Source organism: Hemitrygon akajei, chromosome 15 (genome assembly GCF_048418815.1).
Source record: "Hemitrygon akajei chromosome 15, sHemAka1.3, whole genome shotgun sequence".
In the NCBI taxonomy this organism is placed as follows: Eukaryota; Metazoa; Chordata; class Chondrichthyes; order Myliobatiformes; family Dasyatidae; genus Hemitrygon; species Hemitrygon akajei.
Window position 1 is genome coordinate 92,689,713 of NC_133138.1, and position 18,961 is coordinate 92,708,673.

General features: G+C 46.8%; 1 protein-coding gene across 1 annotated transcript in view; it reads right to left on the reverse strand.

Annotated features, from left to right (window-relative positions):
- LOC140739091 (lymphocyte cytosolic protein 2-like) overlaps nt 1–18,961 on the reverse strand; it is a 151,728-nt gene that overhangs the window by 27,258 nt on the left and 105,509 nt on the right. Inside the window, exon 5 of the mRNA XM_073067036.1 lies at nt 5,175–5,206. Coding sequence (XP_072923137.1) covers nt 5,175–5,206 — 32 coding nt within the window. The remainder of the gene's footprint in view (nt 1–5,174; nt 5,207–18,961) is intronic.

Here is an 18,961-nt window from a genome sequence, read left to right on the forward strand (position 1 = left end):
AGAACACAAATTCAGTGATTTAAATGAGCACTATGATCTCTCCACTGATTGTATCTCCTTTCAGGGTTTGGCTTTTCTGAACTCCCTTCTTAAACTTCACTGTCCACTAAATTTTCATTTCATACTAGTTCCACAACAGATTAAACAGATCTGTGAAAAAAAACAATATCAATCAAGACTGGTTTCCAATAATTGTCTCAACATACTCTTCCAGAAAGGGTTCGGGGAGATAGAAAAGAATTATGCCAGGAATGAAAGGGTGGTAATGAATAAACTGTTTGACTAAGTTAAAGTTATTTTCTGTAAATATAGAAGGCTTTGGGGAGATTTAATCAAGATAGTTAAAACACTGATGAGAACCCTAGATAAGGTGAACATAAAGACCTATTTATACTGGCAGAGAAGTCTAGGAATAGCAAATATAGATTTGAGCTAATAAATATGAAGTTGAGAATAGGCTTTCTCTAGTGAAGAGAGTGGAATGTCTAGATCAGGAACTTATTGATTTGTAGCTTGTCAGTCCCATACATTTCATACCTTATCCATCCCCAAGTCAGAAGCAATCATTGGCAATTATCATCTGGTCAGTTTTATCACTGTGGACTTTACTGCTTGGAAATTTGTTGTTGATTTTGCCTGAATTACCTTTAACTACTACCTAGAAAATGGACTCAAATTGCACCTGTGTTTTTGCATTTTGATCTTGTTTTGTAGTGTTTGCAACAAAATTTGATCAGGCACTTCCTGTCACAATTCACACTGATGTGGTTTCATTTAGTTGTATTTTGCAAAGGTGGTTGATGTCATCAGCATTTGCAACGAGTTTAACTACTTCATGATGGAAGGTGGTTAAAAATGTGACATAAAAGCCTTCATAAATAACACTTATCACTTTGAAAGTTGTGAACAATCCATGAATATAGTTCTTATGTGCTAACAATTATTGCCTGTAGGCCTCTGGAAAGATAATGGCTTCTATGAACTTCCGTGACTCATAGACTCTTTGATCTGTGAATCTAAAATTATCATTGATCTGGCTAACTTTGGGACAGCCACAGCTACTGGGTATTATCAGTTTCCCTCCTGAAAGGCTCATACACCAATGTCCCAGCCACTGCCTCTCCTTTCAATAGACAATAGACAATAGGTGCAGAAGTAGACCATTCGGCCCTTCGAGCCTGCACCACCATTTTGAGATCATGGCTGATCAATTACTATCAATACCCGGTTCCTGCCTTGTCCACATATCCCTTGATTCCCATATCCATAAGATACCTATCTAGCTCCTTCTTGAAAGCATCCAGAGAATTGGCCTCCACTACCTTCCGAGGCAGTGCATTCCAGACCCCCACAACTCTCTGGGAGAAGAAGTTCTTCCCTAACTTTGTCCTAAATGACCTACCCCTTATTCTCAAACCATGCCCTCTGGTACTGGACTCTCCCAGCATCTGGAACATATTTCCTGCCTCTATCTTGTCCAATCCCTTAATAATCTTATCTGTTTCAATCAGATCCCCTCTCAATCTCCTTAATTCCAGCGTGTACAAGCCCAGTCTCTCTAACCTCTCTGCATAAGACAGTCCAGACATCCCAGGAATTAACCTCGTGAATCTACACTGCACTTCCTCTACAGCCAGGATGTCCTTCCTTAACCCTGGAGACCAAAACTGTACACAATACTCCAGGTGTGGTCTCACCAGGGCTCTGTACAAATGCAAAAGGATTTCCTTGCTCTTGTACTCAATTCCCTTTGTAATAAAGGCCAACATTCCATTAGCCTTCTTCACTGCCTGCTGCACTTGCTCATTCACCTTCAGTGACTGATGAACAAGGACTCCGAGATCTCTTTGTATTTCTCCCTTACCCAACTCTACACCATTCAGATAATAATCTGCCTTCCTGTTCTTACTCCCAAAGTGGATAACCTCACACTTATTCACATTAAACGCCATCTGCCAAGTATCTGCCCACTCACCCAGCCTATCCAAGTCACCCTGAATTCTCCTAACATCCTCATCACATGTCACACTGCCACCCAGCTTAGTATCATCAGCAAATTTGCTGATGTTATTTTCTATGCCTTCATCCAAATTGTTAACATAAATGGTAAACAGCTGTGGTCCCAATACCAAGCCCTGTGGCACCCCACTAGTCACCACCTGCCATTCCGAGAAACACCCATTCACCGCTACCCTTTGCTTTCTATCTGCCAACCAGTTTTCTATCCATGTCAATGCCTTCCCCCCGATGCCCTGAGCTTTGATTTTACCCACCAATCTTCTATGTGGGACCTTATCAAATGCCTTCTGAAAATCGAGGTACACTACATCCACTGGATCTCCCCCGTCTAACTTCCTGGTTACATCCTCGAAAAACTCCAACAGATTAGTCAAGCATGATTTACCCTTGGTAAATCCATGCTGGCTCGGCCCAATCCTATCACTGCTATCTAGATATGCCACTATTTCATCCTTAATAATGGACTCTAGCATCTTTCCCACCACCGATGTCAGGCTGACAGGTCGATAGTTCTCTGTTTTCTCTCTCCCTCCTTTCTTAAAAAGTGGGATAACATTAGCCATTCTCCAATCCTCAGGAACTGATCCTAAATCTAAGGAACATTGGAAAATGATTACCAATGCATCCGCAATTTCCAGGGCCACCTCCTTTAGTACCCTAGGGTGCAGACCATCTGGACCTGGGGATTTGTCATCCTTCAGTCCCATCAGTCTTCTCATCACCGTTTCCTTCCGAATGTCAATCTGTTTCATTTCCTCTGTTACCCTATGTCCTTGGACCATCCATACATCTGGGAGATTGCTTGTGTCTTCCTTAGTGAAAACAGATCTAAAGTACTCATTAAATTCTTCTGCCATTTCTCTGTTTCCCATAACAATTTCACCCAATTCATTCTTCAAGGGCCCAACATTGTTCTTAACTATCTTCTTTCTCTTCACATACCTAAAAAAGCTTTTGCTATCTTCCTTTATATTCCTGGCTAGCTTGCATTCGTACCTCATTTTTTCTCCCCGTATTGTCTTTTTAGTTAAGTTCTGTTGTTCCTTAAAAACTTCCCAATCATCTGTCCTCCCACTCACCTTAGCTCTGTCATATTTCCTTTTTTTTTAATGCTATGCAATCTCTGACTTCCTTTGTCAACCACTGTGGCCCCTTTCCCCCCTTTGAATCCTTCCTTCTCTGGGGGATGAACTGATTTTGCACCTTGTGCATTATTCCCAAGAATACCTGCCATTGCTGTTCCACTGTCTTTTCTGCTAGGCTATCCGTCCAGTCAACTTTGGCCAGCTCCTCCCTCATGGCTCCATAGTTTCCCCTGTTCATCTGCAACACTGACACCTCCGAGCTGCCCTTATCCTTCTCAAATTGCAGATAAAAGCTTATCATATTGTGATCACTACCTCCTAATGGCTCCTTTACTGCGAGATCGCTTATCAAATCCTGTTCATTACATAACACTAAATCCAGAATAGTCTTGTCCCTGGTCGGCTCTCGTACAAGCTGATCCAAGAATGCATCCCGTAGGCACTCTACAAACTCCCTATCCTGGGGTCCCGCACCAACCTGATTCTCCCAGTTCACCTGCATGTTGAAATCCCCCATAACTACTGCGACATTACCTTTGCCACATGCCAATGTTAACTCCCTATTCAACTTGCACCCAATATCCATGCTACTGTTTGGTGGCCTGTAGACAACACCCATTTGGGTCCTTTTGCCCTTACTGTTCCTCAGTTCTATCCACACAGACTCTACTTCTCCTGACCCTATGTCCCCCCTTGCAAAGGACTGAATCTCATTCCTCACCAACAGGGCCACCCCACCCCCTCTGCCCACATTTCTGTCCCTACGATAGCATGTATACCCTTGTACATTCATTTCCCAGGTCTGATCTCCCTGCAGCCATGTCTCCGTTATCCCAACAACATCATAGTTACCCATTCGCACCTGGGCTTCAAGCTCATCCGCCTTATTTCTGACACTTCGTGCATTCAGATATAGAATTTTTAACCCATTTCTCCTCTCTCTGTTTGAATCGCTGCCTATTGTGCTTAACCCAGCTCCCCGAACTCCCATTGGGCTATACGCCCCTAGAATTTTGTTGTCCTTCCTAAATTTACTTATTCTTTCAACACATTTAACTCCATGTTCCGTCAGACCATCCCTCTGTACATGAGTCCTCCTTATCACTTGTTCTGCCCCACCTTCCTCTACTACACACTTAATATTCCGGAACCGTGTAGTCCCCACCTGTCCTTTATTCTTCATCTCGCTATCCTCTCTCACATTCTGGATCCCCGCCCCCTGCAAATTTAGTTTAAACCCCCCCAAGAAGCACTAGCAAACTTCCCTGCAAGAATGTTAGTACCACTCCAGTTCAGGTGTAAACCGTCCCTTCGGAACAGATCCCACCTTCCCTGGAACAAAGCCCAATTATCTACAAAATTTCCTACCAAAACAACTACAAACAAGCTCCAATGGAAATATCTCTTTAAAAGTATTTGTTTGTGTGGACATGGTATGGCCTTTGAACATATTCTTTTACAATGTGAAGCATATAAGGTTGGAAGAAAGCAAATGCAGACTGCACTACTAGCTTTGGTGGTTGACAGTTTTCATTTAAACTTTACTAAGTTATAGAAGTGACTTTAATTCACAATATTTTCTTTTATTATTTAAAATATATAGGGCTTTTTGGGCTAATTTAGTTTTCACTTGAAGAACTAGTCGGGGGCTTATTTCCCAACTCTCTACACCACACTCCAGTCCAGTTGGTGGCAGTAATGCACCTTTAAGCTGGACTGCCAATCGCCATCAAAGATCAGAGGAAGAAGACAGGTCATGCATGCCCTCTACCTGTCAAGGAAGCGGCTGCTGTCCATGGAACCTGTAGGTGAGTCTTTAATGAGATTTCTTCTGTGATTTTTAATTTGCATGTCAAACCCACTTTATGCACCAGAAAGGACTAACATATGATCTGCTGGGATATACTTCAGAACCAGACCCAAGTGGATAGCATTTTGCTCATGTTAAGAATATGAAAAGTTCCATGTACATTTTAATTATAATTAAATATTAAGTTCAGAATAGCACATCTTCATAGACAATAATAGAGATAGAATAGATAATAGAGACATTATTTTATAATGTCTTACCTGAAGAATCCTGAATTATGGGATTCTGATTCCTAAACATGAAATAAAAGGTTTAAATGATGATTAACTCTAGAAATGTCACCTGTTAGTAAAGACCCTGTTACTGGAGCACTAGGAGTAAGAGTCAAATTTGCTGGATGGTTGATTATTTATTAATCATCTGTTAATAACATCCTGCCTAACTTCACCACACCCATGATACAGTATCATCCTTTGTATGCTCTCATGAATGCACATGCCCTGCTGCATTCATATGTCTAATACTCCATTTTTCTGTATATTTTGTTCAATAAATGCACACACCCATGTTATGAATATCCTCTTTTTATGCATCTTCCTGCTGTTCCCTCCCAGTATATTCACCTGTTATAGACATCTATATCCACTCTTTAGTTGTACACCCCATGCACTCTACCTCTGCATATACATCCTATTCATGTGCCTACTTATATATCCCATCTGGTATCATGTCTTTTGCATAATCATTACAAGTACCATTATTAAACACATAGATGTCATGCATTGAAGACACCATCATTATTAAGCACATCTCTATGAGAGATATCAGAAGCCATGGTTAACAGCAGAGTCTGAATACTACTGAGAGATCTGGATGCTGCCTTCGGTTCAGGGAATAAGACAGATCTTAGCTCAGCAATTTACAGCAACACCAGAGATACGAAGCACAAGTAGCAGGGTATTCAGACCATAACAGACTACAAGTTCATCCTGCATGACGAGGCCAGTGATGCCCCTCTTCCTGATTGCCTGAATGTCTTTTATACATAGCTTGATATATGGAATGATGCACTGATGAGGAAGATCCCTCCTTTCCCAAGAGGAGCAGGTATTTTGTCTGGCAGCAGCTGATGTGAGCAAGATCCTAACCAGGTTCAACCCACAGAAACAGCTCCCAGGAACAGTCCACTATCCCCACAGGCTTCAAGGCAGCCACCACAATTCAGGTGCCCAAGAGGATGATGGTAACCTCCCTTAAACCCTACCATCCAGTGGCACTGACCTCAACAATAACAAAGCAATCATTGTCATTTTCATACTACATTGGATCCTTTCTAATTTGATTTTCACTTAATGCCATAGCCTTTGGCCTCCACTCCATCCAGTCTCACCTGAACAATGGAGCCTCATACGCCAGGTTGACTTGAGCTCAGTTTTTAATACAATCACTCCTCAGAAACTAGTGGGTAACTGTACAAGTTGGGTCTCTCGCTGCAACTGGATCTTGGATTTCTTATCAGGAAGGCCACAGTTGGTCAGGATTGGCAGCAACATCTCTAGCTCCATCATGCGGAACCTGCTGCTGTTCACACTGCTGATGCATGACTGTACTGCCAAGTTTCTGGCAATGCACATAACAGATGATTTAATCTGTCCCAACAACACAACCTCTTTAGTCATGAGAGCACAGAGGCATCTCCACTTTCTGAGGACATTGAAGTGAACAAGGCTCCACCCTCCCACTCTAAACGATTTTTACAGAAGTACCATCTGGTATGGAAATTTCAAGATATCTGACCACAAGACCCGATAAAGGAATGCAAGCAACACACACAAAATGCCAGTGGAACACATCTGTAGGAAGAAGTACAGTTGACGTTTCAGGCCGAGACCCTTCATCAGGAGTAGGAATGCAAGGACTGCTGAGGGGATCATTGGGGTCTCCCATCCATCCAAAATATTCCTCAGAGGTGTTGCAAAAGCAGGGCCCTTAGCCTTGTCAACAATCCCTCCCATCCATTCGGCAATCTCTCTAATTCCCTCCCCTATCGTCAGGCAGGAGGTACTTTAGCAATAGGACAAGGACTGTTAGGATTGGAAGCAGCTTCTTCCTCCAGACTGAAGCTACTGAACTCCCCTGTCACCACCCAGGTCTCATCACCAACAGTGTTATACCGTTTACTTTTAATTTATGTCATAAATACACATTATGCTAAATATCATTCTCATAGAAGGTATTTAATTATTTGTTAATTGATTTGTGGCAATATTGTGCGTGAGTTATATGTACTGTGTTGTGCACGTTGGTGAGGAGGACCATTATTTCATATGGCAGTATACATTTGTAAGTTTGAATGACGATGAACTAGAATTGGATAAGCATGTTACGTTTACAGTATGCCCTTGATACATTTGCCTGCTATACACAATACCCATTATACATTTTAATGTACAGTACATCCTCCCTGTATTTACATGTTATATTCATAAGATCATAAGACATAGGAGCAACATTAGGTAATTTGACCCATCGAGTCTGCTGCACCATTCCATCGTGGCTGTTCATTATCCCCCTCAAACCCTCTCTCATGCCTTCTCTCCATGATCTTTGATGCCCTGACTAATCACAAACCTATCAACCACCACTTTAAATATATTCAATGACATGGCCTCCACAGCCATCTGTGATAATGAATTCCACAGATAAACTAGCCTCTAGCTAAAGTAGTTCCTCCTCATCTCTGTTCTAAATGGACGTCAACTCATTCTGAGGCTGTGGATCTCCTCCAGACTCTCTCCAATGAAGCACACCTTTTCTTGGAGAAATTTAAAAAAATCAGAAAACAATCTATGCTTTTTATTCCTTTTACCAAAATGCATGATCATACATTTCCCTGCACTATATTCTGTCTGCCATTTCTTTATCCATTCTCACAATCTGTCTTCTGCAAACTCCCTGCTTCCTCAACACTACCCTACTGTGACAAGGGTTGATAGGTTATTCAGTATGAACTGTTCCTTTAAAAAGAGAGAGAGTGTGTGTGCTAATTCAGAGAGAGAGAGAGAGAGAGAGAGAGCAATGAACAGCTCGTGAGTTGCCTTGGAAACTAAAGTGCAGAGCTATGTAATGGACCGCTGGCGTTCAGCATGTTTGGCCAGCTTGCTTTTTAGACAGGCACATGGAAGACAGACAGAAGTACAGAGACACAGACACTGGATGAGCTTTATGTGCCCACGAAAAGGGTGGGTTTCACTCACAGTGTGGAAAAGGGGTGATCGGTGTGTTTAACCCTCGCCTGGGTTGATATCTTTACCGTGTGAATACAGCACTCTCTGTTGTGCGGTCACAGTCAGTGACTTTAACAGGGGCTTCAGAGGACAACGGGAAGATTCGACGGCATCGGCACTGGGAAAACAAATCACCTCTCTCTCTCTCTCTCTTCAATCTACTCAACTAAATACCACAAACTGAACTGACTGCATATCTATACCATCATAAGACTGTATCATTTACCACCTGAGCTTGGAGAAGTTGGGGAACTTTATTTACTCACTTATTCTGCATAAACTCTGCTAACCTGTTTGCCTTACCTTGTTTTATATTATTTTATTACGTAGATACTAATTAAATAGAGTTTGATAACAGAAGACTCAGACTCCAGGTGTGTTCCATTTCTGCTGGTCCTTTTAACCCGTTATGGGGTATATAACAAAATTGGGGTCTCGTCAGGGATCTGAAGAAATTGGTGGGAGCCATTCTAAAATTTGTTGGGGGCTTAATTGAGTGTTTAATGGTTGATCTGATTGGGGAAAATCCCTTTTGACTTGCTTGAGTGGAATATCAGCAGAAATGGAGTTTGAGGTTAGTAAGTTTTAGGCAGAACCAACCCCTGAGGTGTTGAATGATGCTGAGAGGGATGTGCTGTTTGTAATTGTTCTAAAGTTAAAAGTTAAGGTGACTACTAAAATGAAGAAGGTTCAGATGCAGACATTAATAGCACAGTATTATATATCCAAGGAAAGGTTTGAAGTGGATGAGTTGGAAATGTTTGCTGAAGGTAAAGTACTTACTGAGGCTGAGCTTCAGCTTCAGGTAGCAAAAATGAGGTGTGAGCATTAGTTACAACTAAAACAGCTTGAGGCTGACAAAGCAGAAACGCAGAGGGAAGATGAGGCTAGAGAGGCAGAAAAACAGAGGGAGTTCGAGAGGGATAGAATGCAGCGAGGAGGTCGTGCCAGGTAGTGATAATGAGCTGGTGGTAATATCAGCCAAAAAATTAAGTTGGAACCACCATTTGATGAAGCCAAAGTCGATAGGTGTTTCCTGCACTTTGAAAAGGTGGCTCAGTTGGAAATGGCCAAGGGATGAGTGGGCTGTCATGTTACAAAGTGTGATGAAGGGGAAGGCTCAGCAGGTGTGTTCTGCCCTGAACCTTGAACATTCAAACGATTATGACACAGTGAAAGATACAGTGCTTAAGGTTCACGAGTTGGTTCCGGAGGTGTACAGACAAAATTTCAGAGATCTGAGGAAGCCTTGGAACCAAAACTATGTGGAGTTTACCCATGAAAAACGAGTGTAATTTAATCGTTGGCGAACCTCAAAAAGGGCGATCGAGGATATTAACGACTTAATAGAGTTGATGTTGATTGAAGAATTTAAAAACTGTGTCCCTGATAACATAAAGATGTACTTAAATTAAAAAGAGGCTGCAACCCTGACAGAGTCTGCTAAGTTAGCAGACCAGTATGCCTTAACTCATAAGGCTAAGTTTTTCTCGAGTAAGAGCTGCCAAAAGAGTAACAGAGATAACAAAGATAACCCACAGGTTAAACCAGAGAGTCAGCTGGGAACGAGTGACAAGGGTAAGGAGGAAGGGAAGAAGCCTGGGAACGAGTGACAAGGGTAAAGAGGAAGGAAAGCAGCCTGGGAACGAGTGACAAGGGTAAGGAGGAAGGGAAGCAGCCTGGGAACGAGTGACAAGGGTAAGGAGGAAGGAAAGCAGCCTGGGAACGAGTGACAAGGGTAAGGAGGAAGGAAAGCAGCCTGGGAACGAGTGACAAGGGTAAGGAGGAAGGGAAGCAGCCTGGGAACGAGTGACAAGGGTAAGGAGGAAGGGAAGCAGCCTGGGAACGAGTGACAAGGGTAAGGAGGAAGGAAGGAAGCCTGGGAACGAGTGACAAGGGTAAGGAGGAAGGAAAGCAGCCTGGGAATGAGTGACAAGGGTAAGGAGGAAGGAAGGAAGCCTGGGAACGAGTGACAAGGGTAAGGAGGAAGGGAAGCAGCCTGGGAACGAGTGACAAGGGTAAGGAGGAAGGAAAGCAGCCTGGGAACGAGTGACAAGGGTAAGGAGGAAGGAAAGCAGCCTGGGAATGAGTGACAAGGGTAAGGAGGAAGGAAAGCAGCCTGGGAACGAGTGACAAGGGTAAGGAGGAAGGGAAGCAGCCTGGGAACGAGTGACAAGGGTAAGGAGGAAGGAAAGCAGCCTGGGAACGAGTGACAAGGGTAAGGAGGAAGGGAAGCAGCCTGGGAACGAGTGACAAGGGTAAGGAGGAAGGGAAGCAGCCTGGGAACGAGTGACAAGTGTAAGGAGGAAGGAAAGCAGCCTGGGAACGAGTGACAAGGGTAAGGAGGAAGGGAAGCAGCCTGGGAACGAGTGACAAGGGTAAGGAGGAAGGGAAGCAGCCTGGGAACGAGTGACAAGGGTAAGGAGGAAGGGAAGCAGCCTGGGAACGAGTGACAAGGGTAAGGAGGAAGGGAAGCAGCCTGGGAACGAGTGACAAGGGTAAGGAGGAAGGGAAGCAGCCTGGGAACGAGTGACAAGGGTAAGGAGGAAGGGAAGCAGCCTGGGAACGAGTGACAAGGGTAAGGAGGAAGGGAAGCAGCCTGGGAACGAGTGACAAGGGTAAGGAGGAAGGAAAGCAGCCTGGGAACGAGTGACAAGGGTAAGGAGGAAGGGAAGCAGCCTGGGAACGAGTGACAAGGGTAAGGAGGAAGGGAAGCAGCCTGGGAACGAGTGACAAGGGTAAGGAGGAAGGGAAGCAGCTTGGGAACGAGTGACAAGGGTAAGGAGGAAGGGAAGCAGCCTGGGAACGAGTGACAAGTGTAAGGAGGAAGGAAAGCAGCCTGGGAACGAGTGACAAGGGTAAGGAGGAAGGGAAGCAGCCTGGGAACGAGTGACAAGGGTAAGGAGGAAGGGAAGCAGCCTGGGAACGAGTGACAAGGGTAAGGAGGAAGGGAAGCAGCCTGGGAACGAGTGACAAGGGTAAGGAGGAAGGGAAGCAGCCTGGGAACGAGTGACAAGGGTAAGGAGGAAGGGAAGCACCCTGGGAACGAGTGACAAGGGTAAGGAGGAAGGGAAGCAGCCTGGGAACGAGTGACAAGGGTAAGGAGGAAGGGAAGAAGCCTGGGAACGAGTGACAAGGGTAAGGAGGAAGGGAAGCAGCCTGGGAACGAGTGACAAGGGTAAGGAGGAAGGGAAGAAGCCTGGGAACGAGTGACAAGGGTAAGGAGGAAGGGAAGCAGCCTGGGAACGAGTGACAAGGGTAAGGAGGAAGGGAAGAAGCCTGGGAACGAGTGACAAGGGTAAGGAGGAAGGGAAGCAGCCTGGGAACGAGTGACAAGGGTAAGGAGGAAGGGAAGCAGCCTGGGAACGAGTGACAAGGGTAAGGAGGAAGGGAAGCAGCCTGGGAACGAGTGACAAGGGTAAGGAGGAAGGGAAGCAGCCTGGGAACGAGTGACAAGGGTAAGGAGGAAGGGAAGCAGCCTGGGAACGAGTGACAAGGGTAAGGAGGAAGGAAAGCAGCCTGGGAACGAGTGACAAGGGTAAGGAGGAAGGGAAGAAGCCTGGGAACGAGTGACAAGGGTAAGGAGGAAGGGAAGCAGCCTGGGAACGAGTGACAAGGGTAAGGAGGAAGGAAAGCAGCCTGGGAACGAGTGACAAGGGTAAGGAGGAAGGGAAGCAGCCTGGGAACGAGTGACAAGGGTAAGGAGGAAGGGAAGCAGCTCGGGAACGAGTGACAAGGGTAAGGAGGAAGGGAAGCAGCCTGGGAACGAGTGACAAGGGTAAGGAGGAAGGGAAGCAGCCTGGGAACGAGTGACAAGGGTAAGGAGGAAGGGAAGCAGCCTGGGAACGAGTGACAAGGGTAAGGAGGAAGGGAAGAAGCCTGGGAACGAGTGACAAGGGTAAGGAGGAAGGGAAGCAGCCTGGGAACGAGTGACAAGGGTAAGGAGGAAGGGAAGCAGCCTGGGAACGAGTGACAAGGGTAAGGAGGAAGGGAAGCAGCCTGGGAACGAGTGACAAGGGTAAGGAGGAAGGGAAGCAGCCTGGGAATGAGTGACAAGGGTAAGGAGGAAGGGAAGCAGCTTGGGAACGAGTGACAAGGGTAAGGAGGAAGGGAAGCAGCCTGGGAACGAGTGACAAGGGTAAGGAGGAAGGGAAGCAGCCTGGGAACGAGTGACAAGGGTAAGGAGGAAGGGAAGCAGCCTGGGAACGAGTGACAAGGGTAAGGAGGAAGGGAAGCAGCCTGGGAACGAGTGACAAGGGTAAGGAGGAAGGGAAGCAGCCTGGGAACGAGTGACAAGGGTAAGGAGGAAGGGAAGCAGCCTGGGAACGAGTGACAAGTGTAAGGAGGAAGGGAAGCAGCCTGGGAACGAGTGACAAGGGTAAGGAGGAAGGGAAGCAGCCTGGGAACGAGTGACAAGTGTAAGGAGGAAGGGAAGCAGCCTGGGAACGAGTGACAAGGGTAAGGAGGAAGGGAAGAAGCCTGGGAACGACTGACAAGGGTAAGGAGGAAGGGAAGCAGCCTGGGAACGAGTGACAAGGGTAAGGAGGAAGGGAAGAAGCCTGGGAACGAGTGACAAGGGTAAGGAGGAAGGGAAGCAGCCTGGGAACGAGTGACAAGGGTAAGGAGGAAGGGAAGCAGCCTGGGAACGAGTGACAAGGGTAAGGAGGAAGGGAAGCAGCCTGGGAACGAGTGACAAGGGTAAGGAGGAAGGGAAGAAGCCTGGGAACGAGTGACAAGGGTAAGGAGGAAGGGAAGAAGCCTGGGAACGAGTGACAAGGGTAAGGAGGAAGGGAAGCAGCCTGGGAACGAGTGACAAGGGTAAGGAGGAAGGGAAGCAGCCTGGGAACGAGTGACAAGGGTAAGGAGGAAGGGAAGCAGCCTGGGAACGAGTGACAAGGGTAAGGAGGAAGGGAAGAAGCCTGGGAACGAGTGACAAGGGTAAGGAGGAAGGGAAGAAGCCTGGGAACGAGTGACAAGGGTAAGGAGGAAGGGAAGCAGCCTGGGAACGAGTGACAAGGGTAAGGAGGAAGGGAAGCAGCCTGGGAACGAGTGACAAGGGTAAGGAGGAAGGGAAGCAGCCTGGGAACGAGTGACAAGGGTAAGGAGGAAGGGAAGCAGCCTGGGAATGAGTGACAAGGGTAAGGAGGAAGGGAAGCAGCCTGGGAATGAGTGACAAGGGTAAGGAGGAAGGGAAGCAGCCTGGGAACGAGTGACAAGGGTAAGGAGGAAGGAAAGCAGCCTGGGAACGAGTGACAAGGGTAAGGAGGAAGGGAAGCAGCCTGGGAACGAGTGACAAGGGTAAGGAGGAAGGAAAGCAGCCTGGGAACGAGTGACAAGGGTAAGGAGGAAGGGAAGCAGCCTGGGAACGAGTGACAAGTGTAAGGAGGAAGGGAAGCAGCTCGGGAACGAGTGACAAGGGTAAGGAGGAAGGGAAGCAGCCTGGGAACGAGTGACAAGGGTAAGGAGGAAGGGAAGCAGCTCGGGAACGAGTGACAAGGGTAAGGAGGAAGGGAAGCAGCCTGGGAACGAGTGACAAGGGTAAGGAGGAAGGGAAGCAGCCTGGGAACGAGTGACAAGGGTAAGGAGGAAGGGAAGAAGCCTGGGAACGAGTGACAAGGGTAAGGAGGAAGGGAAGCAGCCTGGGAACGAGTGACAAGGGTAAGGAGGAAGGGAAGCAGCCTGGGAACGAGTGACAAGGGTAAGGAGGAAGGGAAGCAGCCTGGGAACGAGTGACAAGGGTAAGGAGGAAGGGAAGAAGCCTGGGAACGAGTGACAAGGGTAAGGAGGAAGGGAAGCAGCCTGGGAACGAGTGACAAGGGTAAGGAGGAAGGGAAGCAGCCTGGGAACGAGTGACAAGGGTAAGGAGGAAGGGAAGCAGCCTGGGAACGAGTGACAAGGGTAAGGAGGAAGGGAAGCAGCCTGGGAATGAGTGACAAGGGTAAGGAGGAAGGGAAGCAGCCTGGGAACGAGTGACAAGGGTAAGGAGGAAGGGAAGCAGCCTGGGAATGAGTGACAAGGGTAAGGAGGAAGGGAAGCAGCCTGGGAACGAGTGACAAGGGTAAGGAGGAAGGGAAGAAGCCTGGGAACGAGTGACAAGGGTAAGGAGGAAGGGAAGCAGCCTGGGAACGAGTGACAAGGGTAAGGAGGAAGGGAAGCAGCCTGGGAACGAGTGACAAGGGTAAGGAGGAAGGGAAGCAGCCTGGGAACGAGTGACAAGGGTAAGGAGGAAGGGAAGCAGCTTGGGAACGAGTGACAAGGGTAAGGAGGAAGGGAAGCAGCCTGGGAACGAGTGACAAGGGTAAGGAGGAAGGGAAGCAGCCTGGGAACGAGTGACAAGGGTAAGGAGGAAGGGAAGAAGCCTGGGAACGAGTGACAAGGGTAAGGAGGAAGGGAAGCAGCCTGGGAACGAGTGACAAGGGTAAGGAGGAAGGGAAGCAGCCTGGGAACGAGTGACAAGGGTAAGGAGGAAGGGAAGAAGCCTGGGAACGAGTGACAAGGGTAAGGAGGAAGGGAAGCAGCCTGGGAACGAGTGACAAGGGTAAGGAGGAAGGGAAGCAGCCTGGGAACGAGTGACAAGGGTAAGGAGGAAGGAAAGCAGCCTGGGAACGAGTGACAAGGGTAAGGAGGAAGGGAAGCAGCCTGGGAACGAGTGACAAGGGTAAGGAGGAAGGGAAGCAGCCTGGGAACGAGTGACAAGGGTAAGGAGGAAGGGAAGCAGCCTGGGAACGAGTGACAAGGGTAAGGAGGAAGGGAAGCAGCCTGGGAATGAGTGACAAGTGTAAGGAGGAAGGGAAGCAGCTTGGGAACGAGTGACAAGGGTAAGGAGGAAGGGAAGCAGCCTGGGAACGAGTGACAAGGGTAAGGAGGAAGGAAAGCAGCCTGGGAACGAGTGACAAGGGTAAGGAGGAAGGGAAGCAGCCTGGGAACGAGTGACAAGGGTAAGGAAGAAGGGAAGCAGCCTGGGAACGAGTGACAAGGGTAAGGAGGAAGGGAAGAAGCCTGGGAACGAGTGACAAGGGTAAGGAGGAAGGGAAGCAGCCTGGGAACGAGTGACAAGGGTAAGGAGGAAGGGAAGCAGCCTGGGAACGAGTGACAAGGGTAAGGAAGAAGGGAAGCAGCCTGGGAACGAGTGACAAGGGTAAGGAGGAAGGGAAGAAGCCTGGGAACGAGTGACAAGGGTAAGGAGGAAGGGAAGCAGCCTGGGAACGAGTGACAAGGGTAAGGAGGAAGGGAAGCAGCCTGGGAACGAGTGACAAGGGTAAGGAGGAAGGGAAGCAGCCTGGGAACGAGTGACAAGGGTAAGGAGGAAGGGAAGCAGCCTGGGAACGAGTGACAAGGGTAAGGAGGAAGGGAAGCAGCCTGGGAACGAGTGACAAGGGTAAGGAGGAAGGGAAGCAGCCTGGGAACGAGTGACAAGGGTAAGGAGGAAGGAAAGCAGCCTGGGAACGAGTGACAAGGGTAAGGAGGAAGGGAAGCAGCCTGGGAACGAGTGACAAGTGTAAGGAGGAAGGGAAGCAGCCTGGGAACGAGTGACAAGGGTAAGGAGGAAGGGAAGCAGCCTGGGAACGAGTGACAAGGGTAAGGAGGAAGGGAAGCAGCCTGGGAACGTGTGACAAGGGTAAGGAGGAAGGGAAGCAGCCTGGGAACGAGTGACAAGGGTAAGGAGGAAGGGAAGCAGCCTGGGAACGAGTGACAAGGGTAAGGAGGAAGGAAAGCAGCCTGGGAACGAGTGACAAGGGTAAGGAGGAAGGGAAGCAGCCTGGGAACGAGTGACAAGGGTAAGGAGGTAGGGAAGCAGCCTGGGAACGAGTGACAAGGGTAAGGAGGAAGGGAAGCAGCCTGGGAACGAGTGACAAGGGTAAGGAGGAAGGGAAGCAGCCTGGGAACGAGTGACAAGGGTAAGGAGGAAGGGAAGTTTCCCACTTTCACCTGTCACTATTGTAAGAAGCCTGGTCACGTGGTGGCAAATTGTTTTTCAATGACAAGGGAAAAAGGAAAAGAAAAGGAGACAATCCCAACTGGTTGTGTTCAGTTGTTTGAGACACTGCGGAGAAAGAAGGGGTGTGACCGAGTGCAAGAGGGATTTAAGCAGTTTGTCTCAAATGAGTTTGTGTCTGTAAAGGAGGGGCATCCCTGGTTCCACTGGGAATCTGGCAATGTACTGGGACTTTTCAGTTACGGTACTAATATTGGATAGTGTTTTGGACTTCGGTGATGAGATGAAAACTGAAAAAGTGAATATTATCAAAGGTATTGGAAAAGGGACTGAGTCCATGCCGTTGCATGAGGTAATTTTGAAATGCAAACTGGTATCAGGACCTGTTAAGATCAGGATACCATCTGAATGACCGATAGACAATGTTGATATCTTGCTGGGTAATGACCTTGTCAGTGGGGATGTTTATTCAGCTAACGAGCAAGCCCGTTGCTGACGACTCACACTTGGATACTGATGTTTACCCCGCATGCGCAGTAACCCGAAGCTTGTCTATAAAGTCTGCTGATGCAGATAGTTCGGGGCAGGGGGATTCCGACGCCCATGATAGCAAAAACAGGGGCTCAAAAATGATGATTTGTCACAAACTTCTCTACCTTCCATGTTACAACAGGATTTGGGTAGTAAGGAGGATGAGAAAGGTTTGTCCTTGTCCAGGGATGAATTTATAGCAGAACAAAGCCGAGATTCAGAGATTGCTGCATTAAAGGAGACAACTCTCACAGAAGGGGAGGTTCAGAGAGAGTCAGTAGGATATTATCTTAAGGATGGGGTGTTAATGAGGAAGTAGAGACCACCTACAGTGCCTGCAAGTGAGGATTGGGCCATTGAACATCAAATTGTGGTCCCTAAAGTTTACAGGGCTGAGATTTTAAACACGGCTCATAGTATGCCTTTAGGTTGACACGTTGGAGTGAGAAAGACAATGAACAGGATTATGAAGGAATTCTACTGGTCTAATTTAAGAAAGGATGTTTTGTATTTTTGTAGGACCTGCCACGCCTGCCAAGTTGTGGGGAAACCTAATCAGGCTATTCAAGTAGCAGCACTTAATCCGATACCTGCTTTTGGTGAGCCTTTTTCTAGGGTTATAGTGGATTGTGTTGGCCAATTGCCAAAGACTATCGCTGGCCATCAGTATTTGTTAACAATTATGTGTGTTGCGTCTAAGTTCCCTGAAACGGTTCCCCTCAGAAATATCAAGGCCAAGACTGTGGTGAAAACCCTCATCGTTTTCACACTGGTTGTCTGCCCAAAGAAACTTAATCTGACCAGGGTAGTAACTTTACTTCGAGAACATTCCAGGAGATAGTTGGTGAGTTGGGAGCTAAACACATTGTGTCGTCTGCATATCACCCAGAGTCCCAGGGAGCCTTGGAACTGTTCCATTCCACTCTTAAGATCATGATTAAAACATATTGTGTGGAAAATGGAAAAAACTGAGATGAAGGTGTGCACTTACTTTTATTTGCTGTTAGAGACCCGATTCAAGAATCATTAGGGTTTAGCCCGTTTGAACTTGTTTTCAGTCACAGGGCTAGAGGACCTTTAACCCTACTCAGAGAACAGTGGTCTGATCAAAAAGTGCGTGTAAGTGTGCTTAATTATGTTTTGGAATTCAGAGACAGACTTAAGGTTTGTGACCTTGCAAAGCAAAATTTACAGAACACAGATAAAAATGAAGGTTTGATATGGCAGAAGAGCTAGGGAACAGATGTTTCATGTTGGAGATAAGATTCCGGTGCTGTTCCACCTTCTGACCAACCCCCTTCAAGCAAAATTTAGTGGAACATACCAGATAATTAAGAAAATTGATTCTTTGAATTATGTTATTAGAACTCCTGGCTGAAGGAAGGCAACTCAAGTCGTGCACATGAGCATGATAAAGCCTTATCATGACATGGTGACAGCACCTGTGAGTACTGTTATGAAAACAAATAAAGTCGTGGAGCCTGGTACCAAGATGCCATATAATTTTAACAAGCTAGGTGTGGTCTCCACAAGGCTCGAAAATTCTGTTGTTTTGGAAAACATTAACAGTAAAATCCATCATTTGGAGCCTAAGCAGCAAAAACAATTGAAGGGCTTAATTAGCAAGTATAAAGATTTATTCTCTGACATTGCTAAACAGTGCACAGCTGCAGTGCATGACATAATTGTGGATAAAGTTGATCCAATTAAGCAGCACCCTTACAGAATGAAGCAAGACAAAAGCAAAATGGCTGAACAAGAAACTGGATACATGCTGACAGCCGGCATCATTAGGCCATCTACCTTAGACTGAGTGTCGCCCTGCATTATTGTGCCTAAGCCGGATGGAAGCATGAGATTCTGTACTGACTACAGGAAAGTTAATGCAATAACCAAGACAGGTGCTTGTCCTATCCTGAGAGTGGATGACTGTATTGATAAGAGTGGGGAAGGCTAAATACCTTACAAAGATTGACCTATTAAAAGGATACTGGTGTATTCCTTTGACAGAAAGAGCTAAAGAAATCACTGCATTTGTGACATCATCTGGACTCTATGAGTACAATGTTTTACCCTTTGGGATGAAAAATGCTCCAGAGACATTCCAAAGAATGATTAATTCAGTGATTCGAGGTTTAGAAAATACAGGGGCTTATATTGATGATTTGGTTGTATGGAATGACACATGGGAAGAGCATATCTCAGCAGTAGAGAAATATCTGACGGGCAAGAAAGCGTTAAGAAGGTTTTTGGGAATGGTTGGGTATTACCGTAAGTTTTGTAAAAACTTCAC